The 21,135-nt window shown below is 39.9% G+C and overlaps 1 protein-coding gene across 1 annotated transcript; it reads left to right on the top strand.

Moving 5' to 3' along the window:
- The first annotated feature begins 2,687 nt into the window (after positions 1-2,687).
- On the top strand, positions 2,688-19,321 carry LOC131231286 (uncharacterized). The gene is made up of 3 exons (XM_058227430.1): positions 2,688-2,986; positions 12,867-13,024; positions 18,960-19,321. Exons 1-3 carry the CDS (start codon positions 2,824-2,826, stop codon positions 19,065-19,067), a joined length of 429 nt encoding a protein of 142 aa, XP_058083413.1. The 5' UTR covers positions 2,688-2,823; the 3' UTR covers positions 19,068-19,321.
- Positions 19,322-21,135: the final 1,814 nt, after the last annotated feature.

Raw genomic sequence — 21,135 nt, 5'->3', positions numbered from 1 at the left:
AGGTCACGCTACCCTTCACGTCATTTTCAAAATTCAGGCAGACAGGTACCAACAAATGCTTTTAGATGTTTTAAGGGATGATTTTACATGCATCTAGAAGCATTCAAGCCCACTCACTGATTTTTGAGACATACCATAATCTAAATGTAACCTACCAAATGCATGGTATAGATGTCCAACAAGCACTATTGTGTCACGTGAGTATTTATCCCTCAATTTTATTTGGCCCACTTTCACCTTCATCATCCGTGAGGAGCTAACTTTTGATACATGTAGGCTGTCTATCATGCAAGGCCAACTATAGATGTGAGCCACTTATCATTAGAGGTTGACCTTTAATGTGCACTCACAACTATGAAGGCCCACCCTCGATGTTCGTCATCCACCATGTGGGGGCCACTATCAATGTTATTATTCATCACGTGGGGCTTACCATCAATATCCACAACCTATCGTGAGGACTGTCCATCATGGGGGGCCATTATGGATGTGGCCACTGGTCATTAGGGCCAACCTTTAATGTGGACCTTTCGTCGTGTGGGGCCCACCTTGATGTAGATCATCCATCTTGTGGGTCCTGCATTCATTATTAATTGCCCATCCTATGGAGCCCACCTTTGATGTGGACCATCCATCATGTGAGCCCCCTTCAATGCGGGTCACCTATCATGCAGGGCTTATGTTAGATGTAGGTCATTCATCGTTAATGGCCGACTTTTGATGTGGAGTGTCCATCACGTGGGCCCTATTTTAGTGTCCATTGCCCATCACATGAAGCCCAACTTATGGAGCGTCTATCGTGTAGGCCTCACCTTCGAAGTGTGTTATACACCATGTCAACCTACTTTGGATGTAAGTCATTAACTATTAGGGGTTAGCCTTTAACATGAACTACCCATTATATGGACCCACGTTAATCTAAGGTTATCCATCATGTGGCATCGAACTAACTCATAAAAGTAACTTAGGGCTTGCTTGGATGCTACTAAATAAGTTACTTTCTCTACTTAGATGAGTAGCTTATTTGATATAAGTTTATTTTTATGATCATTTATAAACAACATCTTCTTCTTCTTCTACTTTTTTTTTTAAAAAATTATTATTGTTAGTATTATTTTTTTTTGTTCAAAGTTATTTTATCCCTTCAACTCAATAGGTATAAATTAGAGACGAGTTACTCGAGGCATAAGTAGTTTATCTCAAGTAACTTAAGATCCAAACGCCCCTTAGCACCTATTTAGATACTACCAAAAATGTTACTTTTTAAGTCATTAAGGGGGATTTTGATGGTAAGTTTTTTGAGATAAGTTACTTATCATCTTAACACGTACTTATTGAGAAGATAGGTACATTCGGCCAACAACATACTTATCAACTTCTCATCTCTTTCCTCTCTCCTCATGCATCTCTTTGGCAACCCATGAAAAGTAGAAAAGTTAAAAATTAAATAACTGAAATATTATTTACTTTTAAATAAAAAAGTTACTTATGACTGTTCAGGAACCAAACTTATGTACTCGAAATTAAGTGACTTATATACCAGTGTAAGTATGAAGGTAACTTATTTAGTGGTATAGTAACTTATTCGGTCGTATCCAAACATGCCTCAAGGGAATGTTTGATTTTTCAGCTCAACTGCAATTACGTTGTAAATGGGTTATAAGTATTACTTACGTAGGTAATTATTGCATCGTTTTCAATACAAACGGTGACAACTTACTTTTCAATACTTTAAAAAAATGTGGGGCCCACCATGATGTATGTGACTTATTAGCATAATTATTTTTTAAGATTCCATCAGGTCGATATGGACCACACCATAGAAAACAGTGGGAATCGAATGCTTGCTGATAAAAACGTGTTGGGACCCTTAGAAGTTTTGGATCAAGCTGATATTAGTGTATTCCTCTGGTCCATGTTTGTTTGACCATATAAACGGATTAGATGGCCCGTGAAGGAAACAACTTTCAAATATTTGAATTAAGGTCAAAATTTCCTTCTTGCCTAAGTGTGCAATATTGAACTTGTCCCTCTCTGCTGCGAAGACTACTTAGCCTAGTAGATGGGCCGCACCATGCAAATCAATGGACAACCCCTGATGGGATCGAAAGGAGACATCATGACCGTTGAGTGGAATGGGCCAATTTTGACTGTACAAGCAATCTTCATAGGTGAGCCAATGCATTGGATAGATAGAATTTTATACATGTATGACATGTGTTCTAAACATGATCATAAATTAGTAAATCAGGTGGACCACACTGCAGTAAACAATGTTGATTGACCATTAAAAACTTCTCGTGGGCCACACAAGTTGTAGATGAAGCTGATGTTTCTGTCTTCACTTCATCCAGGTCTGTGTGACCTTATCATCAGGTTGGATGGAGAATAACCATTCCGGTGGGCTTTGAGAAAATTTTAACGGTGAGGGTTCAATCAAAACTTTTCCTGTGTGTGTGGTCCAACTGAGACCTGGATCTGATTTATTTTTGGTATCGTGAACTAAAATGATATAGAAAATCGGATGGACGGCGTGGATATACAACAAATATATCAAGGTGGGCCCCACATCACGGCCTGACCGAACTCGGTGTTACCCCGACCCGACCGAATCCGCTACCAGTGAAACGCGTACAGCAGCAGGGACGGCGCGAGGCTACTGCCCCTTTAAAAGCATATTGCCCTCCCTCAAATGTCTAGATGCCAAGCTCTCCACCTACTAGCTAGAGGCGTTTCTTTGGGGCAAAACCACAAACACCCAGAGTCCATTGCTCGACTCGAGGCCGATAGAGAGAGAGAGAGAGAGAGAGAGAGAGGGCGACAATGTTCATTTCAAGGATTTTCGGTAGGACGCTATTATCTGCTGCCGCATCCAGAGCCGAAGCTTCTGGTGCAGCAGCAGCAGTAAAGGCAATACACCATAACCCCCTCGAGGAGTTCTTTGAGGCAGACAGAAGCCAAGACGAGGACACACCTGTTGTCTATGGTATTACACTTTGCCTTCTTCTACATACCTATATTTTATTTACGGGAACTACTATTTACAACCGAGAAGTATTCACCGACAACCGGTTCTATGGCACATCCCTTTTTCTACACCTGGATTTTTTTATCGTTTCCAATATTTCCACTGGAAATATACAAAATGCATGCGTAAATGGGTCGTGGGCTAAGGGCGTGTTTGGATGCCTGAAACTTTTTAAAGTTGTATACTTACATGTGAAAGTAAGTTACAGCCAATTCTGTTTGGATATAAGCTGTAAGTTACTTATTGTTGGGAAATATTCCGAAATAAAGAATTTTGGATACCGAAAATTAAAATAAAATGTTGATCAGAATCAGGCTGAAGCATGTATCAGATATGCTGTCCTTAAAGCGTGATTCGCTCCCTCTCCCATGAGATTAGAGATCGCTCGCGGGTTGCTGGCGAATTACTTACAGGATACGACAAGCCTTGTTTGGTCATTCTTGCAACAATCATGAAGGGACCACCATAGGAACTCAGCTAATATAGTCACTGTCTCTAGTAGACTCCGTGAGTTATTGGACTGAGGAACTTAGTGAGTTAGAGAACTCAGTTTGTTATGCAACTTAGTAAAAAGGGAAAAAGAGAAATTTTGATCTTGTTTAATTTTCTTTTAGACGAAAGCACTAGATTCTGGATTGCTTGTGTCTCTGACCTGGAGGGGATATAAACCAAGAGAGTGGACCATTGCACATGAGGCCATCAAAGTTCAGAATGTTGCAAAAATGTTTATGAATACAGGCTCATTAATCCAAGCGTTTTAGATAGCCAGATCCTTAATTTGACCATTGGATTAAAGATCTAACCGTTTGGATCATTGAATGATTGACTGTTTTTGGACTGTTGGCCATTATCTAGCATCAGTTCTAGCCATTCTCTACAATAGACGGATTGGACTATTTTCAGAAACTAATATAAGCTGCCTCCTTTCACACTTTCACCTCTCGTACCATCTCGCGACAGTTCACGTTAGGTCGCTAGGGAGAAACTACTTGCGACACGATGTGCACGTGTAAAGTGCCACTAACGCCCTTACAACCACGCAACCCCACAACCTCATTGCCCATGCCCTTGTCCTCGCTAGCGCCAGGGCACGTGCATGTGTGCGTGCGTTCCAGTGCGGAGCTCTCTCTCTCTTTCTCGCTCTATCTCTCTCTCTCTATTTTCCAAGTAAGTAAACTAATCTCGAGAAGGTTCATAAGCCACAAAAAGATCCTATCTCTAAGTGATGTGGGACTAAACAAAATCCATTTTATTCACACTTTTTCAAAATTGATTTGGAGGGAAATGATTTTTTTTGAAAATTTGAATTTCAAAAATTCAAAACCTATTATTTATTTTAACCAAAAGAATTATCAACAATCTTAAAGCGTGATTCCAACATGGATACCGAAAGTGTTGCGTCAATCAAGCTGATGAATCAGGACCTGATTAGACTTGACCGGTTTGACAATACTAACTTCACTAAGTGGCAAAACAAGCTGAAATTCCTCCTTACCACCTTGAAGATATACTACATCTTAGACCCGAACCTGCCATCACTTTTAGAAGTGACTGACAACGATTATTCAGAACAGATCGTTGCAACTTCCAGCAACAAGAAGACGAGTTGTTGTATCGTGATCACATCCTGAATGTCCTCTCCAACCATCTATATGACTTGTACACAGGAACATCCTCAGCTAAAGAAATTTGAAATGAGTTGGAATTCAAGTACAAGGCAGAAGGAGTAGAGAAATTCCTAATTGCCAGGTACTTCGACTTCACAATGATAGACAATAAGCCTCTACTGGTACCGATCCAAGAATAGCAAATGATCGTAAATAAGATGCATGCCTTAATAATCGATCTTCCTGAATCCTTCCAAGTCGGAGCCATTATAGCAAAACTGCCTCTAAGTTGAAAAGATTACAAGAATAAACTACTGCATGAATTTGAATATTTCACCTTGGAATAGATTAAAAAACATCTCTGAATTGAGGAAGAATCTCGCAACCGAGACAAGAAAGATGATGCAAATGGTGTGTCCTCATCCAAGGTAAATGCAATAGAAAGGCTATCCTAGAACAATAATAACCCTGAGAAAAACAAATCCCTAAAACCTAATAAAGATAACGGGAAATCAAAAAGTCTCAAAAGAAGAAGAACAGAAAACCCAAAGGGTCTTGCAATGTGTGTGGAAAGACCAAGCATTTTGCTCGAGTTTATAGGGATCGCAAGAGGCCTAAGAAAGAAGCTAGTGCAGCGAAAGATGACATTGTTGCAATGATCACTGAAGTGAACATGGTTCAAGGGAAAGTTTTCGGTTGGTGGTATGATACAACTGCCATAGTCCATGTATGTTACGACAAATTTGCCTTTAAAACCTATAAATACGTGATTAATGGTCAAGGGGTTCAAATGGGGAACGAAGGTCGGTTGAAGGTCATCGACAAAGGAACCGCGAAACTTGTGTTTACCTCTGGACAGAAGGTAATCCTAACCAATTTGCTGCATGTTCCAGACATGAGAAGGAACTTAGTTTCAGGGGATCTTCTAAGCAAACTCGGGATTAGGGTTGTATATGAATTTGGTAAGTTGATCTCGTATAGAAATGAGAATTTTGTTGGAAAAAGGGTATGCCTGTAATGGGATGATTAAGTTCCTGCTGAATGAAAATAATTATTCTGCTTATATGGTTGAGCTTATATTCTTGTGGCATGGTAGATTAACAAAGGTAGGTTATATTACCATAAGACTCATGGCTAAGAATGACTTAATTTCCTACAATGAAAGTGTGGACGATAAATGTGAAGTGTGCATACGATGTAAGATGACTAAGAAATCGTTCCCTAGTGTTGAGAGATCATATAAAATGTTGGACCTAGTGCACACTGAAATATATGAGTTAAATAACATTCTTACCCGAGGATGCAAAAGGTAATGCATGGGCATTTTCACATTGGGCTCGAGTGGGGTGGCCTGTGGGATGCAGAGGCACACTTGGGGTGGGCGGCTCGTGTGAGGCGGTCCTAACCCGTGTGAGGCGGAACCCATGTGATGTGGGGTCCATGAGGGGGTTTGGCCGAGGACCTAACCCATGGGATGTGGGGCCTGGGTTATGAGATAAAGGGATTGATTTGCCATGCTCTATCAGTTCGAGCTTTTAGAGCAAATTTTTAGGTGTCCTGCATCAAAAGGTATTTCATAACATTTATAGACAGTTGCTCTAGATATGTCTATGTGTACCTGTTGAGATAAAAAGATGAAACATTTAATGCATTTAAGATCTACAAATTCGAAGTAGAAAATCAATTGGATAAGAAAATAAAGATTCTTTGTAAGTGACCGAGGAGGAGAATACTTCTTCAATGAATTTTCTAGCTATTGTGAAGAAAATGACATAGTTCACTAATGCACAACACCTTACACACTACAACAAAATGATGTGGCAGAGAGGAAAAATAGAACCTTGGTAGAAACGGTCAACTCAATGCTAAATACAAGTAAAGTTGCCATTTACTTTGTGGGGGGAAGCGCTAGTAGTAGCAGACCATGTCCTAAATAGGATTCCATCTAAAAAGACTAAGACCTCTTCATATGAGATATGCAAAGGAAGAAAACCAAACTTAGGATATCTTAGAGTATGAGGGTGTCTCGCGTATTGCAGAACACCTGATCTTAGAAGAACCAAGTTGCGTCCTCGAGCTGTAAAGTGCGCGTTTGTGGGCGGTTATGTACAAAACAATAAAGCCTATAATCTCCTAGACTTAGAATCTAATATGATTATATAATTTAGAGACGTAGAGTTCTTTGAGAACACACTCTCTATGAAGACTAAGGATATTGCGATCTGAACTCTTAATAGTGATCCTATTGAGGAAACTCAACAAGAGATTAAAACTCCTATTAAACCTCGTAGAAGTCATAAGGCTAGGGTAAAGAAGACTCTTGATCCCTAATCAGATAGACTCTCAGCATATCTCATTTAATCTTGTTGAGGGTGATAGCGAAAAGGTTATTAGGAAGATACTTATAGTTTTAACTGTAGAAGATGACCCTAAAACCTTTAATGAGGTAATGTCTTCGAGAGATTCCATTTTTTGGAATGAAGCCATTAACGATGAAATGGACTCAATTGTGTTAAACCAAACATGGGAACTTGTAGATCTACTTTCATGTTTCAAACTTATAGGATGCAAGTGGGTATTCAGGAGGGAAGACCACACTGATGGTACTATCCAGACCTTCAAGGCTCTGACTAGTAGCAAAAGGATTCCGTTAGAGAGAAGGAATTGATTGCTTTGACACATATTCACCTATGGCTAGAATATCATCGATTAGAATTTTGTTTGCATTGACATCCATACATCATCTTCACATCTACCAAATGGATGTAAAGACAACATTCCTGAATGGTGACCTGAATGAGGAGGTATACATGGAGCAACCGAAAGGGTTTGTTCTGCCAGGAAATGAAAAGAAAATATGTAGGCTTATTAAGTCATTGTATGGATTGAAGCAAGCACCTAAACAATGGCATGAAAAATTCAATTCAAAAGTGCTATTTCATGGTTTCATGCATAGTGTAGCTGATAAGTGTATTTACTCTAAGGTGTTAGTAATTGCATTATTATTATATCTATATGTTGATGACATGCTAATCATCAATAATAAAATAAAATGTGTAATTGAAACAAAGAGGTTTCTTTATTCCGTTTTTAAAATGAAGAATCTTGGATACCTGGATACGATATTAGGTATCAAAGTTAAAAACATAGTGGGAGTTAATACTGAGCAAGTTTAACCACTTGAAAATCAAAGAGGCAAATACCCCATTTGATCCAAGTATCAAGTTGAAAGAAAACGATGGAAGAGTAGTTGCACAGCTTGAGTATGCGAGTGTTATGGGTAGTCTTATGTATGTTATGTAGTACACTAGACCGGATATAATATATGTTGGTAATCCTAATGTGAAACACCAACACTGGAAGACAATTAGTAGGGTTCTTGGTTACCTTAAAGCAACCAAAGAACTAAGGCTATTTTACTCGGGATTTCTGGCCATGTTGGAAGGATATACTGATGCGAGTTGGATATCGAGTACAGAGGACAATAAGTCCACAATAGTGTGGGTATTCACCTTAGGAGGTGCAACTATCTCTTGGGGATCCAAGAAATAGACATGCATAACGCATTCGACGATGAAATCTGAGTTCATAGCTTTGGCTGCAACAGGTAAAGAGGCTGAATGGCTAATGGATCTTCTACTAGAAATCCCATTCTGTGCGAAGCCTATACCGACTATTTCACTTCATTGTGATAGTGAAGCCACTCTAGTGATAGCCTACAACGGCACATATAATGGAAAGTCCAGGCACACAAGTTTGAGACATGACTATGTAAGGCAGTTGATTTGAGATGGAATCATTGCGATCTCATATGTGAAGTCAAGCAATTACTTGGGTGATTCTTTTACTAAACTTCTAATAAGAGAGGTAGTAAGGACATCATCTAGAGGGATGTGGTTAAAACTCTTCACTCAAAGTTCCACCAGTGATGGAAACCCAATCCAACATTAGAAAATCTTTAAGTTCGGGTTCAAAAGGTAAGAACAAGTCACCGACAAGTGGAAAGTTTCAGCATTAAAAAATAAGATGATCTCATCCGGGTTAAATAGTGCTGGCCGTTACAGATAGAGGACTGAGTCTTAGAACTTTTAATGAAATCCAGTCTAAAGGATAAGTGTTATAGTAACAAGGACACTATAAGGATTTCACCTATGCAAACGTAGAGGTGGTGCTGCTTTTCATAGAGTTAGAGTTTCTCTCGGGATTGTTCACGAAACATGATAAGCACATTGCCATTAAAAGTATTAAGTGAGTAATATAAGTGAACTCATATAATGCAAATGTAATTATGCGTGTGGTATCTCTGGTTCTGTCATTAAGCAATAACTAGTTTAAGGTTGTGGCTACCAGGGATTTCGATAAAATTTTGAAATACTTACACTAAGAGAAGATTCAAATCGAAAGATATCTTTCTTTATGCATAAGAACTATTTCTTACGTCTGGAAAATTTTCCATTATTTAATTTGACCAAGTGGAGGATTGTTGAGAATTCTTTTGGTTAAAATAAATAATAGGTTTTGAATTTTTGAAGTTTTTTTTTTTTCCCCTCTAAATCAATTTTGAAAAAGTGTAAAAAAATAGATTTTGTCATCATCGTTTTAGATTCTACATTGATTCGCTCAAATCTTCATGAATCTGATGATCTTCCTTAGAAGAGAGAGAGAGAGAGAGAGAGAGAGAGAGAGAGAGAGAGAGAGAGAGAGAGAGAGAGAGAACTTGGGGTCATTAGTGAGGGCGTGGGTAGTGAGGCAGTGTGGCTGTGGCTGTAGTGGCACTAGTGGCGCTTCGCAAGTGCACATCATGTCGCGAGTAGTCGCTCCCTCGCGACCTAACACGAATCGTTGTGAGACGGTGTGAAAGGTGCGAAGTGTGAGAGAGGCTAACTTATATTAGTTTTTGAAAACGGTCTAATTAGTCCATTGCGGAGAACGACTAGAAAATAATGATGCTTAATGCTAACGGTCTGAAAACGACCAAACATTCAGTGATCCAAATGGTTAAATCTTTAGTCCAATGATCAAATTAAGGATCCAACGGTCTAAAACGCTTAGATTAATGAACCAACGTTTAGAAATATTTTTGCAACGTTCTGAACTTTGATAGCCTGAGGTGTAATGGTCTACTCTCTTTGTCTATATAAATCTGACCCCTCCAGGTCCAGAGACATGAGCAATCCAGAATCCAGTGCTTACGTCTAAAAGAAAAATAAACAAGATTAAAATTTCTCTTTTTCCCTTTTTACCAAGTTAGTTGCATAACAAACTGAGTTCTCAACTTCACTAAGTTTATGAATATGAAAACTCACTGAGTCTGCCAAAGATAGCGATTGCGTTAGCCTAGTTCCTACGGTGGTCCCTTCGTGATTGCTATGCACAGGACCAAACAAGGCTTGTTGTATCCTGGAAGCAATCTTTCAGCAACTTGCCAACGATCTCTAATCTCAGAGGAGGGGACGAATCACGCTTTAAGGACAATGTATCTGATACATGCTTTAGCTTGATTTTGATCAACATTTTATTTTATTTTTTGGTATACAAAATTCTTTATTTAGGAATATTTCCCTACACTTACAGGTAAGTTGGTTTTTGTGCTTGGTTAACTTGTAAGTTAGTATAGGTAAGAAGCTGTATATTCACACCAACCAGAGCTTGAAGTAGGAAATTGTTCAAAAATTAGATTGACATATAAGAAAGCTTGGATAAAAGTATGTTATTTTGTTGAGCCCATCTAGATGAATGGTTGAGCCAATTCTTAGATTAAAATAATCATCAGGTAGGCCATAAAAGTGTGCCCAAGTATTCAAAATACCTGTAATGTGGAAACGAATGTGTGAAAATAGTCAAGAAGAGGACTAGGCCATTAGTGCCCATCCTTCAAATGCTGTAGCAAACACCATCTACATTTTGATTGGTCCTGTGTGTATTTGGATGCACAACTGAATTGAATTGTAAAAAACCAATTCGATAAAGCAGATATAACTGAACTGTAGTGATGTTTCCTATCATTCGCAATTAGATATAACTGAACTGTAGTGAGTTTCCTATCATTCGTAATGAGCACACAAGCTTCCACTGCTTTCATTTCAACTCCAACTCAAAAGTAATGTAATTGTAATAATAAAAATCTAGTCTAATAATGACAATTCAATCCAGCAGTGCACCCAAATCTAGCCCATAACAAAATGTGTATTGACTCGAATTGTAATGAAACATTTGTCACAAATCTTGAGATTCCTAAATTTATGATTTCCTTTAAGCTCAATGATTAAAGAATATAAGATGATTCTAACCTCCAAATTCAGCATCAACAAACGAATTCCCAAAATTCATTAATCGAAATCAATATTTATATAGAAAAAAAGGAAAAAGTATACGAGTTGTTGTTGGGAATTATTGACCTTGGCTGAACCCCCCTCGTGGGCTCATGGGCCCCAAATCACATGGGCCGCCCACCTTGAGTGTGTCCCCGCATCCCACGATTGCTCTAACACATAATATTTTATTATAATAAAGCATATAGTACACTGTAAGAGAAGAGGGAAGTGTGCACATGCACTTACACTAAAAGGGGCCACTAACCACATACACAATACACTAGCATTCTCTATAACCTCACTCGAGCCCGGTGTGAAATGCGCATTAATCACCCTCGGTGAGGAGTGTCGAACATGAGACCTCCCCCGTGGGCCCCAAATCACATGGGTCACCCCCCTGAGTGTGTCCCCACATCCCACGGCCTACCCCGCTTGAGCCCGGTGTGAAAATGCCCTTGCATTAAAGGCATGGCCAGATTAACTTCTAACTGTGAGAAGAGGTTTTCTCACATTTTCCTTGAGAAAGTGCAATGCAATTCCAAAAGAAAAAAGTAAAAAAGGAAAAGAAAAGAAAAGAAAAAAGAAAAATGAATAAAGATGGTCCACATTTTCCTCATCTTGGAAGCATAAAATACATCCGATAGGAAGAATCATTTGTCTTTTCCTTATCCAATGTGAGGATATTATTTTATATAGTAGACTAGTAGATAGCGCTTGATTATAATCAACCTATGTAATAGCCATTACATTGCACCTGTGGGAGTTTTGTGCTCTCATTGCCGGTCCCCAGCCTGCATAAAGGAGGGTTGTGTCAGGTTGGCAGTTGTCATCATACCGATGCCATAACTTTCATCATGAATCCGAACAGTAGGACACATGTCATGTACGAATTCAAATTAAACTGACTAAATTGTGAAACACATTGTCACTAAGTTAGTGTAAAAATTAGATTGATTTAACCATCCAACCTCCAATTTTTGGACACTTGTTGTTTCAAACAAGACCATTGGATAATTGGTATTAATATTGTGTTCATGATACATCTAAACTGGTGCTCATAATTTGGATGGTTAGTTTGAATTAATTGAATGCCACAAATGCAATATCTTAGTAATTTCTAACTGCTTGTTATCACCCATTGCGCTTTGCCAAAGTATCAAAGTATTTCTCCAAAAAAAAGAAGAAAAAAGGCCTCTCATGGACTGCCCGATTGATTTTAGCAATGAGGTCTTATCCAAGTTTGTCGAGATGCAGGATATACTCCTTTGCTTACTTGTTGAAACTGCACACTCTTGTTGTAGCCGTCTGGCATTATTGGTGCAATCAATTTATCATTTGCTTACATGAGCTGTGAAAAATTAGGTGATGTGTTTTCATCACAGACCTGGTCCATGTCCAATGTACAGATTGTACATGTATGCAAGAAGGAAAGGAAAAGCTAAATTCCGTTAAAGACTTTTCAGGTTATTATATTAACTAGTATCCAACGCAAACAATGTTGGAGAGATGCTTGTTATATTATCAAGTATCCAACACAAACAATGTTGGAGAGATGCTGTCTCATGACATAGCATTGCTGGTGGGTTACTAAGTGTGTGCTTGCATACACAACTAATTGCAGCACAGACATTCAGTTCAGCCAAGGGGGCATGGGTGAATTGTAATGAGACTTCCGGGTATTCAAAAAGAGAAAGCAGCCTAGTTCCATTCTTTTCAGGTCCACCTTGAAAGTTATGTAACCACAAGCTGGAGCCTCATTTCATTGCAAAATAGGAATATCGAGAAGGGTATTAAGGTTTGGTGCTTTTGCTTTATTTAACTATTTTTTGCAATTCAATTCAATAGGGCTTGGAAATGTAGGCTAATTATTTGTCTGGAGGTTCTTCTAGAGCTCTCATATTGCATTATCGTGTTTAGGCCGAAGTTGGAAGGCATCTGAACTGCGTCTTAAATCTTGGGATGATCTTCAGAAGCTATGGTATGTTCTTCTGAAGGAGAAAAACATGCTTATGACTCAGCGCCAAATGCTCCATGCCCAGAACTTACGATTTCCCAATCCGGAGCGGATCCCCAAGGTATGTCTCACTTGCTGTTGGTAGCAACCCAAAATGGTGTGATTTATTCTTTTTCAGCACACACAGAGAGAGAGAGAGAGAGAGAGAGAGAGAGAGAGAGAGAGAGAGAGAGAGATCAGTGGTGCACCCTTTAGAGTGTACCAGAGGAGGCGGCGTTGTTGACAGAGTACCGGAGCGGAGAAGTTGATGTGTATGGACGTTGGGTCCATCAGACCCATTTTCTGACACGCTATGAGTGCAGGTAGGGGTGTACACGAGTCGATCCTAGTCGAACTGGGCTCAACCCGGCCTGGCCCGGTCACCAGCCAAACCCAGCCCGAACCCGGCCCGGCCCAACATGTCCAACCCGAACTCGGCCCGGTCAGCAATCGGGCGAGTTCGGGCCAGTTTCAGACCTTACAGCAAGTTCATGGGAAGGGCTTTGGCAGGTAATCCGCGTCCCATTACAAGGCCCTCGATCAACGGTTTAGATAGTTGAACTATAGACTCCACAAAAAATCTAACTAGTCAGGACATTATAATTCCTTTTTGTATTTGGATGAATCTAGGCCGTTCAAGTTATACGTCTGTGAGGTGGATGAGTCACTGTCACTTCAAAGATGGGCGGTGAACTATCCCAGAAGGGTAAAGGGGAAAGGGACGGGTAGGGTTTTGAATACACACACACACACACACACACACCCCACTCGACCGAGTCGGGTTTCGGGCCGAGTCGGGCCGAACTGGGACCTATCCGAACTCGGCCCGAACTCAGTTTCGGGCTGAAGAAAATGGCCCGTCCCGACCCGAACTCAGTTCCGGGTCGGGCCGAGTCGAGCGAGTTAACCGGGCTAGCCCGGTTCGTGTACAGCCCTAATCAAAGAGCTCATTTAGTCATATAGTCATACGTAAAATTGCTACCAAAACTACTAAGTTCAAAAGCTGTAGCCAGCCTGACTTAATTTTTAAGCTTATTGTTGTAATTTTGTCCTCATCGTGATGAATTTCGTCTTTTTGTTATTTTTTTTGTTTTCAGGGCTTTAGTGCACTTTTACTTTTTCCATATCTTATATATACGTTGTGAGAAACCCTATTTTCATTATTATTGAATGAATACAAATTCGTATATTTTCTTCCTTTTTATTCAAGAGATTAGGGTTCGAGGATTGGCCCTTGGGTGTTGAGGATTCCACCCTGATTTCAGGTTCCCTTCTTTCTAGATCTTCGAGGTGCAGGAAAAGGTAAGAATCATCCTCCTTTTCTTTTGACGACAAAATGACTTGTACTTTCTTCATCTCAAACCCTTCATTCTTTACCCCTTTCGTTCCTCTCTGGATATTATCCCTTTTCTAGTTTGAGCGAAGAAGAGGGATAGATAGTCAGTAGAATCAGATCCAAACTTGACTGTGGACTGACTTATGCTAGATCTGAGATATCCTCATATCCCTAGGTCCTCCCTTTTTACTGTTTACGTAATTTTATGCTAAGGGGCATGATCCTGACAGAATGATCTCATCTTTGTGTTGAGACTTACCTAATCCCTTTGATTGGAAATGGTTAGTTAATTGGTATATTTATTTGAACATTCTTTAACTTGATTATACATGCATCTAGGGTTAGCTTATCACATGTCCTTGCATCAGAGAGAGAGAGAGAGAGAGAGAGAGAGAGAGAGAGCTTTTCTAAATTTCCTCACAGCTTGCTCAAGGTCGAAGGGTTCGCTTGAGAAACTTTACCCAATTACTTGGAATGACCATCATCTCTTGAGACCAAGGTTTTAAAACTTGAAAACTCTACTCTATTCGAAATTTGTCAAGTCAAATCGAATAACTTTGTTGAGTTTTTTGAGTCTTCAACAGCAGATTTGTCCCCAATCCATTCATCTTCCCCTAGGTAAACATTATTTCCTTTTTTAACCTGAAAATGAAGGCTTTGCTTTGAGTGTTTTACCTGAAATCTTGTTACTGTCCCCCATATCGCAGATTCCCCTCCTTTAGAAGATGCTGCTGAATGCTTACATTTAAGCCCCTAGCCCATGTTTTCTACCCCGTATCTGTCCAACATTATATTTGTCCAAAGAGCTTGCTTTTCGGTAGTGAACCTCTACCACCATTTGCAAAGGACTCCAGTTTCTTTCCTGGATGCCCTCTACACCTAGGCCTCCATACTTTTTGGATCTTGGAACATTCTTCCAATTTACGAGATGAATTTTCTTCTTTTCCTGAAAATCATTCCAGAGGAAATTGTGCTGGATTTTTTCTAGAGTTTTTGCCACCCTAGTAGGGATTTTGAAGAGGGAAAGAGGTAGCAGATTGGCCCAATCACTAAGGAAGCCTTTATCAAGGTGATATGCTTGCTAAGAGGTAGGTAACATCTTTTCCAAGTTACGAGCCTTTTTTTTTTAATAACTTTTCTGTGATCAGCTTCCAAGTAGATTTAGCAGGCACTCTCCCTCCTAACGGTAATAGGAAGTGATCTGCTTCTGCAGCTCAAGACCGAAGCCAGAGTATTCACCCTCAAACTTAAAGATGTTTATACCTGCCTACCAACTTTTTCTCAGGTTCACTTTAGGCCCAGAAATTACATCGAAGTTTCTTAGAATGCCTCTCAGATTTTGGATTTGGGATTCCTTAGCTTCACACATGACAAGGGTATCATAGGCAAATTGAAGATGTGAAGTAGAGAAGGAGGCACTCACTGTTATTTCCTTGATCAGATTCATTTCTTCCGCCTTGGTTATTATGTAACTCAAGCCTTCAACAAATTGCAATGAGGAAGAGGGAAAGAGGATCTCTGTATCTAAGCCTCTAGAGCTGGAAACAATGTTGTCAAGTTGCATATGTGATTGCATGCGATGAACATTTGCTGTTGTCATCTGCAATTGCATTATTATTATTATTTTTTTTTGAAAAACAAAAAATGAAAAATTGAAAAATCGGAAAAAAATTCTAAAAAATTAGGGAAAACTTGCCTAAGTGATTGGATACCTTATTTCACTAATTTCATTTTTGCTAGAGTGTTTTATTAAGTTATGTTTTTAATTACTTATATTATATTTACATAAATTTTCACAAAACAATCGACAAGCTTCATTAAGAGAGAATTACTTATTAAAAGATTCGAACATTTAAATTTTATTGATAAATTGATAACTTGATAACTTGAAACAACTTACAACTTACTACTTTATGTACAAATACAATTTACAAAAAACAAGCACAACTTACCAAATATAAACATAAACATACTAACATAGGCTACTATTATAGTAATACACTAATACTATATACATTGATCCAGTTGCCATTATGGCATGATTGGCATCTGATCGCCACCACCGTTGTCATTAGAGTTGTCTCCTTCTTCGATGTAATACTTCATCTTGATGGTATTCTCGAGTCTTGATCTTGGATGAAAAATGAAAAGTAAATGTAATAGAGAATGAGAAACTTGAAGGAGTTGCAGTCTTGTAGAGAGATTATAGTAAGAGAGAGAGAGATTGTAAGCTTTAGTGTGGAGAAAAGTGAAAATGGAGAGATTCGAGTGCTTATTTATAGGCAAAAGTGGCTGAATTTGTCAAAAAAAAAAAAAAGGAAAGAAAAAAGAAGAAAAAAGAAGAAGAAGTCTCAACTGTCGTATTTCTGACCGTTGGGCCATTATGCGATTTCATATGCAGTATGTGATCGCATAAGGATCGCATGTATAAGTATGCGATTGCATACATGTTCCGATCGCATATGCATGACAACATGGGCCGGAAAAAACCTCATCGGAGAGTCGTTGATCAATATAGAAATGGATGTAGTACAGATATATTCATAAAGCCAACTGCACCGTTTATCCCCAAATCCATTTCTTCTGAGCATGTATTATAGGAAGGTCCAATCAACATGATCGAAAGCTTTTTCTATGTCAATTTCGGACATCACACCCTTATGCTTTCTCTTTTGGTAGGGTGTATGCATTCATCAACCATGAGAATTTGCCTATTAGAGATGAAGGCTCCTTGGCAAGCATGATAACTTTTGTCATGACCAACTTTAGCTTGTTCGAAAGAACCTTTGCATTGATTTTATAAATGCTACTTAGCAGACTGATGGGTCTAAATTTAGACGTTCTTTTAGCTCCTGGAATCTTAGGGATTAAGCAAATGAAACTTTGCTGAATTTAGCTCTGGAGAAGAATTACTTGAATACTTCCAATAGATCATCTTTGATGATGTCCAAACAATGGTAGAAGATTCCCATAGAGAATCCATCTGGAACTAGGGATTTGTCCGAACCCATTGCCATGGCTGCTTTGTGAATTTCCTTGCTAAATTCTCTCTTCAAAGTTGTTGCATCCTTTGCAGAAAGAGTTAAGCAGGATATCCCATCTAAGGTGGTGGGTCTTTGAAGATTGCCTCCTACATATAGTTGCTAGAAGAAGTTTGCTGCTTCCTCTTTGATTTCTTCTGTCTTCCAAAAGCTATCTAGCGACGATCATCTTGGATATGACAATTTTCCTTTTCAGCCATTTGCTATCTTGTGAAAGAAATCATAGTTACGGTCTCCAACTTTAAGCCAAGTTGCCTTCGATCTCTAGCACCATGTTTTCTCCTCATGTAGGGAGAACTTGTTAAGGTCACATATATAATTGAGTATCAACAGCTTCTCATTTGGTTATTGATCCACTTCTTCATTTGTGCCAAGGGCCTGGATGGTTTCTTCGATGGATCTGTCCTGTTGTTTTTGCCTTGTTTATCGTTGCACTCCACTCTTTTAAGTTTGCTTTGATGCACTGGAATTTCTTCAAAACCCTGTGAGCTGCCCATTCTCGTGTTTCACGGTTTTCTCCCCATTCTTCGGTTAGCAATTTGAAAATTTGAAAGCCCAACAATTTATTTTCGAATCTAAAAGGTTGAGGCTCACTTCTCATCTCTTCTGTGCAGAGGAGAATTGGCCAATGATCTGAAGCTTGCCGTGGAAGCGTTTCCTGCCTTGACAAGGGAATCCTTCTTTGCTGTACCTATGTACCTGATTTGGAATGGGTTGAGATGGGCTTGGAGAGACATAGCCCTCAGAACTGTCATAAGAAGATCAAACTTGATTTGCCCAATTTGGCCTACCAGTGAGATTCTAACACGTATCAACAGTGTGATTAGAAAGATCACGATGAGAACGCTATCGACTACCATGACCATATCTGTGGTTGCCACCAAAATCTGTACCATGACCTTCTCAATTATTCTTATCTCCAAAAAAACCTCCCCTTGAATCTTTACCACCAAACTGTTGGTCATGAGCATAGCCACCACAATTTCCTCCATCTCAGTAACAGATGAAGAAACAAACACCGAGTGATCAGATGTAGATGAACACTGTATTATACTAACTGCCTGTCGAACATGGGCAAACACCTCCGTAATGGATGGAATTTCTATCTCGAAGAATCTGAGCTCGCATCGTCTTAAACTCCAAACGAAGACTAGAGACGAATTTGGCAACACGAAATTTCTCTCTGTCATATCTCATGGTCTCATAATCAGTCAACATGGGTTGATATATGTTCAGTTCTTTCCACATACCCTGTAACGCTGAATAATATTGGCCTACACTCTTAGGGTTGATATATGTTCAGCTCTCTTGGCTTCCCATTCCTGTCTGAATCTTACGAATGTGAAACTGTAATGCCTGCCTAAGATTTTGTTCAATGGGATGAAGATATCAGTTCTCTCTGAAAGGGGAGAAGTGCTTCAGAAGTTCCTTCCTGTTTGAATTGAAAAGGATATTAGACAAGAGTATACAGCTTTTTCTGCCTTTATTTTCTTTTCCACCATTTCCCATCCTTCCGTCCTTAGGTGCTATCATGATTCTTTTCTGTCCTCAGCAGATTTTAGTTAGTTGCTGTTGTTATTTCAAATGATTTTATGTTAGCTATTAGCTCATCAACAGTTCACATTCTTGCTGAAATGCAGGTGAGGAAATCAATGTGCCGGATCAAGCACGTGCTTACTGAGAGAGCAATTGATGAGCCTGATCCAAGGAGGTCATCCGAGATGAAGGGGATGATCAATGCCTTGTGATGTCTTCCTACTTTGGTATTTCCTATCAATCTCCAAATATCTTCTCGTTGTACATTTCTCATTTTGGTGCCATCAATTTCAATGTTTTAATCAGTATTTCGCTTTTAGAGCTAAGAAATGGAACCCATGCTCCTCAGCGGGCCCCACCTCGTTCTTCTTCTGCTTTTTGATGGTGTTTTGGACAAGCATAGTGAATCATAGCTTTTTCAAGCATTTCTCACATGAATCAAAATCTGTTAACTCTTCTGAAGACACTGCTGATCCACATTATGGTGCAGATTTTCTTGTGTTCATTTAGGTGGCCTGCTTTGACTCATCTGGCCCGTTGGGTCAGGTAGGTCAGCTGCATCCTGATTGACCTGACTGTTGGATGGATGCTCCTTGGATTTCCCAGTGTCTGTAAGTTAGGGTGCTGATCCTTACCGACGGATCAATGGGATTTGGAGTCGGATTATTATTTTTTATTTTAAATCTTTGGTTTTCAATTTTGAGTACGGACTGTCGATTTTCAGGCTCTTGATCCTTGGTTAGTGCAATCCACTCAGAGTACATTTAGATTCAAGTGGGCCCTCCTATCCAATGGGCAGCATCCAACTCCATCAGAATATGTGAGGATGCACCACATTGGATTATTCTCCCTTTGTAGTATGCTGTTAGGGCCCGTTTGGATGCGTGGGGGCCCACTTGGGTGCTTCTTATTTTTGGGAGTAGTGAATTTCCAACAATAGTTGCAGGGAGCCTGTTGAGCTGTGCAACAAAATGCTGTAGGCCCCACCATGATGTGTGTTTGACATCCACTCCATCCATTTGCGGCAGCTCAAGTTAGGGCGTGAGCCTAAAATTAAGGCCATTTAGAAACTTAAGTGGGCCACACAACTGGAAAAAGTGGTGTGGGAATGCCTACCATGGAAACCTTCTTGGAGCCCATAGAAGTTTTGGATCAGGCTGATGGTTGTCCGTTCATCCTGGTTGGGCTCATGAACAGGTTGGATTGCTTATAAACATCACTGTAGGCTTAATAAGGTTTCAACGGTGGGCATCCCATCCTCACTCTTCCCTCCACCGTTGTCAACTGAATTTTCACTCAGGCCGTTTTGGGCTCGCATCCTAACAATGGACGGACCGGATTTCAAGTGCACATCATTGTGGGTCCCACAGTTTTTTGTTGCATGGGTTAACAAAAGAACAGTGGTTGGAAATTCACGTTCCTGTTTTATGGGGGGACCGAGGTGGCCCACCTAGTGCCCCATCCCATCGTAAGTTATCATAGAGCAGTCGAGCTCTGGGGGGCCCACCGTAAATATGTGATGACATCCATCCACCCCATCTGTAAGGTACGCCGATGATGAAGCCTAAAAATCAGGTTCGTCCAAAACTCAGGTGGGGGACTTCTCACGAAGCAACGTAAAATCAAGCCTCTATCTTCACGTGGTGTGGTTCACCAAATTTGGAAACGGATAGGCTACTGACCCTGCCACTAGCCAATGGCTAGTGGTCAGTGATCTGTGGGCCCCACCATGATGTATGTGTTTCATCCATGCCGTCCACCCATTCTTTTAGATCATTTTATGGTATGAGCCCAAAAATGAGGTTGATCCAAATCTCAAGTGGACCGCACAGTGTTGATTGAACTTTCACCATTAAAAAATTTCTTGGGGGCCACAAAAGTTTTGGATCAAGTTGATATATATTTTTTCCCTTCATCCAAGTCTGTATGACCTGATCAACAGGTTAGATTTCAAATAACCATTACGGTGGGCCCTAGGAGGTTTTTAATAGTGGACATTCAATCACTACTGTTTCCCGATGGTGTGGTCCACCTGAGATTTAGATCTACCTTATTTTTTGGGATAAAGCCCTAAAATTATCTTTCAAAAAGGATGGACGGCGTGGATAAAACACATACATCATGGTGGGGTCCACATAGAACCGACCACTAGCCACCTGGCTGGTGGCAGCGTCAGTAGCCAAACCTCGTCCCACCAAATTTGGGGTTTGCCACTTAATCCTGGTGGGGTGGATATGAAGGGGTTGGATGGCATATACACGCACCCATACCATACCTACA

This window comes from Magnolia sinica, chromosome 17 (assembly GCF_029962835.1).
Source record: "Magnolia sinica isolate HGM2019 chromosome 17, MsV1, whole genome shotgun sequence".
Lineage (NCBI taxonomy): Eukaryota > Viridiplantae > Streptophyta > Magnoliopsida > Magnoliales > Magnoliaceae > Magnolia > Magnolia sinica.
Note: the sequence above shows the minus strand (reverse complement) of the source record. Positions and strands in the feature narration are given on the sequence as shown.

Excerpts from the sequence above, each read along its gene's own strand:
- LOC131231286 (XM_058227430.1), top strand. The coding sequence starts at position 2,824 with ATGTTCATTTCAAGGATTTTCGGTAGGACGCTATTATCTGCTGCCGCA. Across the intron at positions 2,987-12,866 it reads GGACACACCTGTTGTCTATG|GCCGAAGTTGGAAGGCATCT; the intron begins GTATTACACTTT and ends TATCGTGTTTAG. Across the intron at positions 13,025-18,959 it reads ATCCGGAGCGGATCCCCAAG|GTGAGGAAATCAATGTGCCG; the intron begins GTATGTCTCACT and ends GCTGAAATGCAG.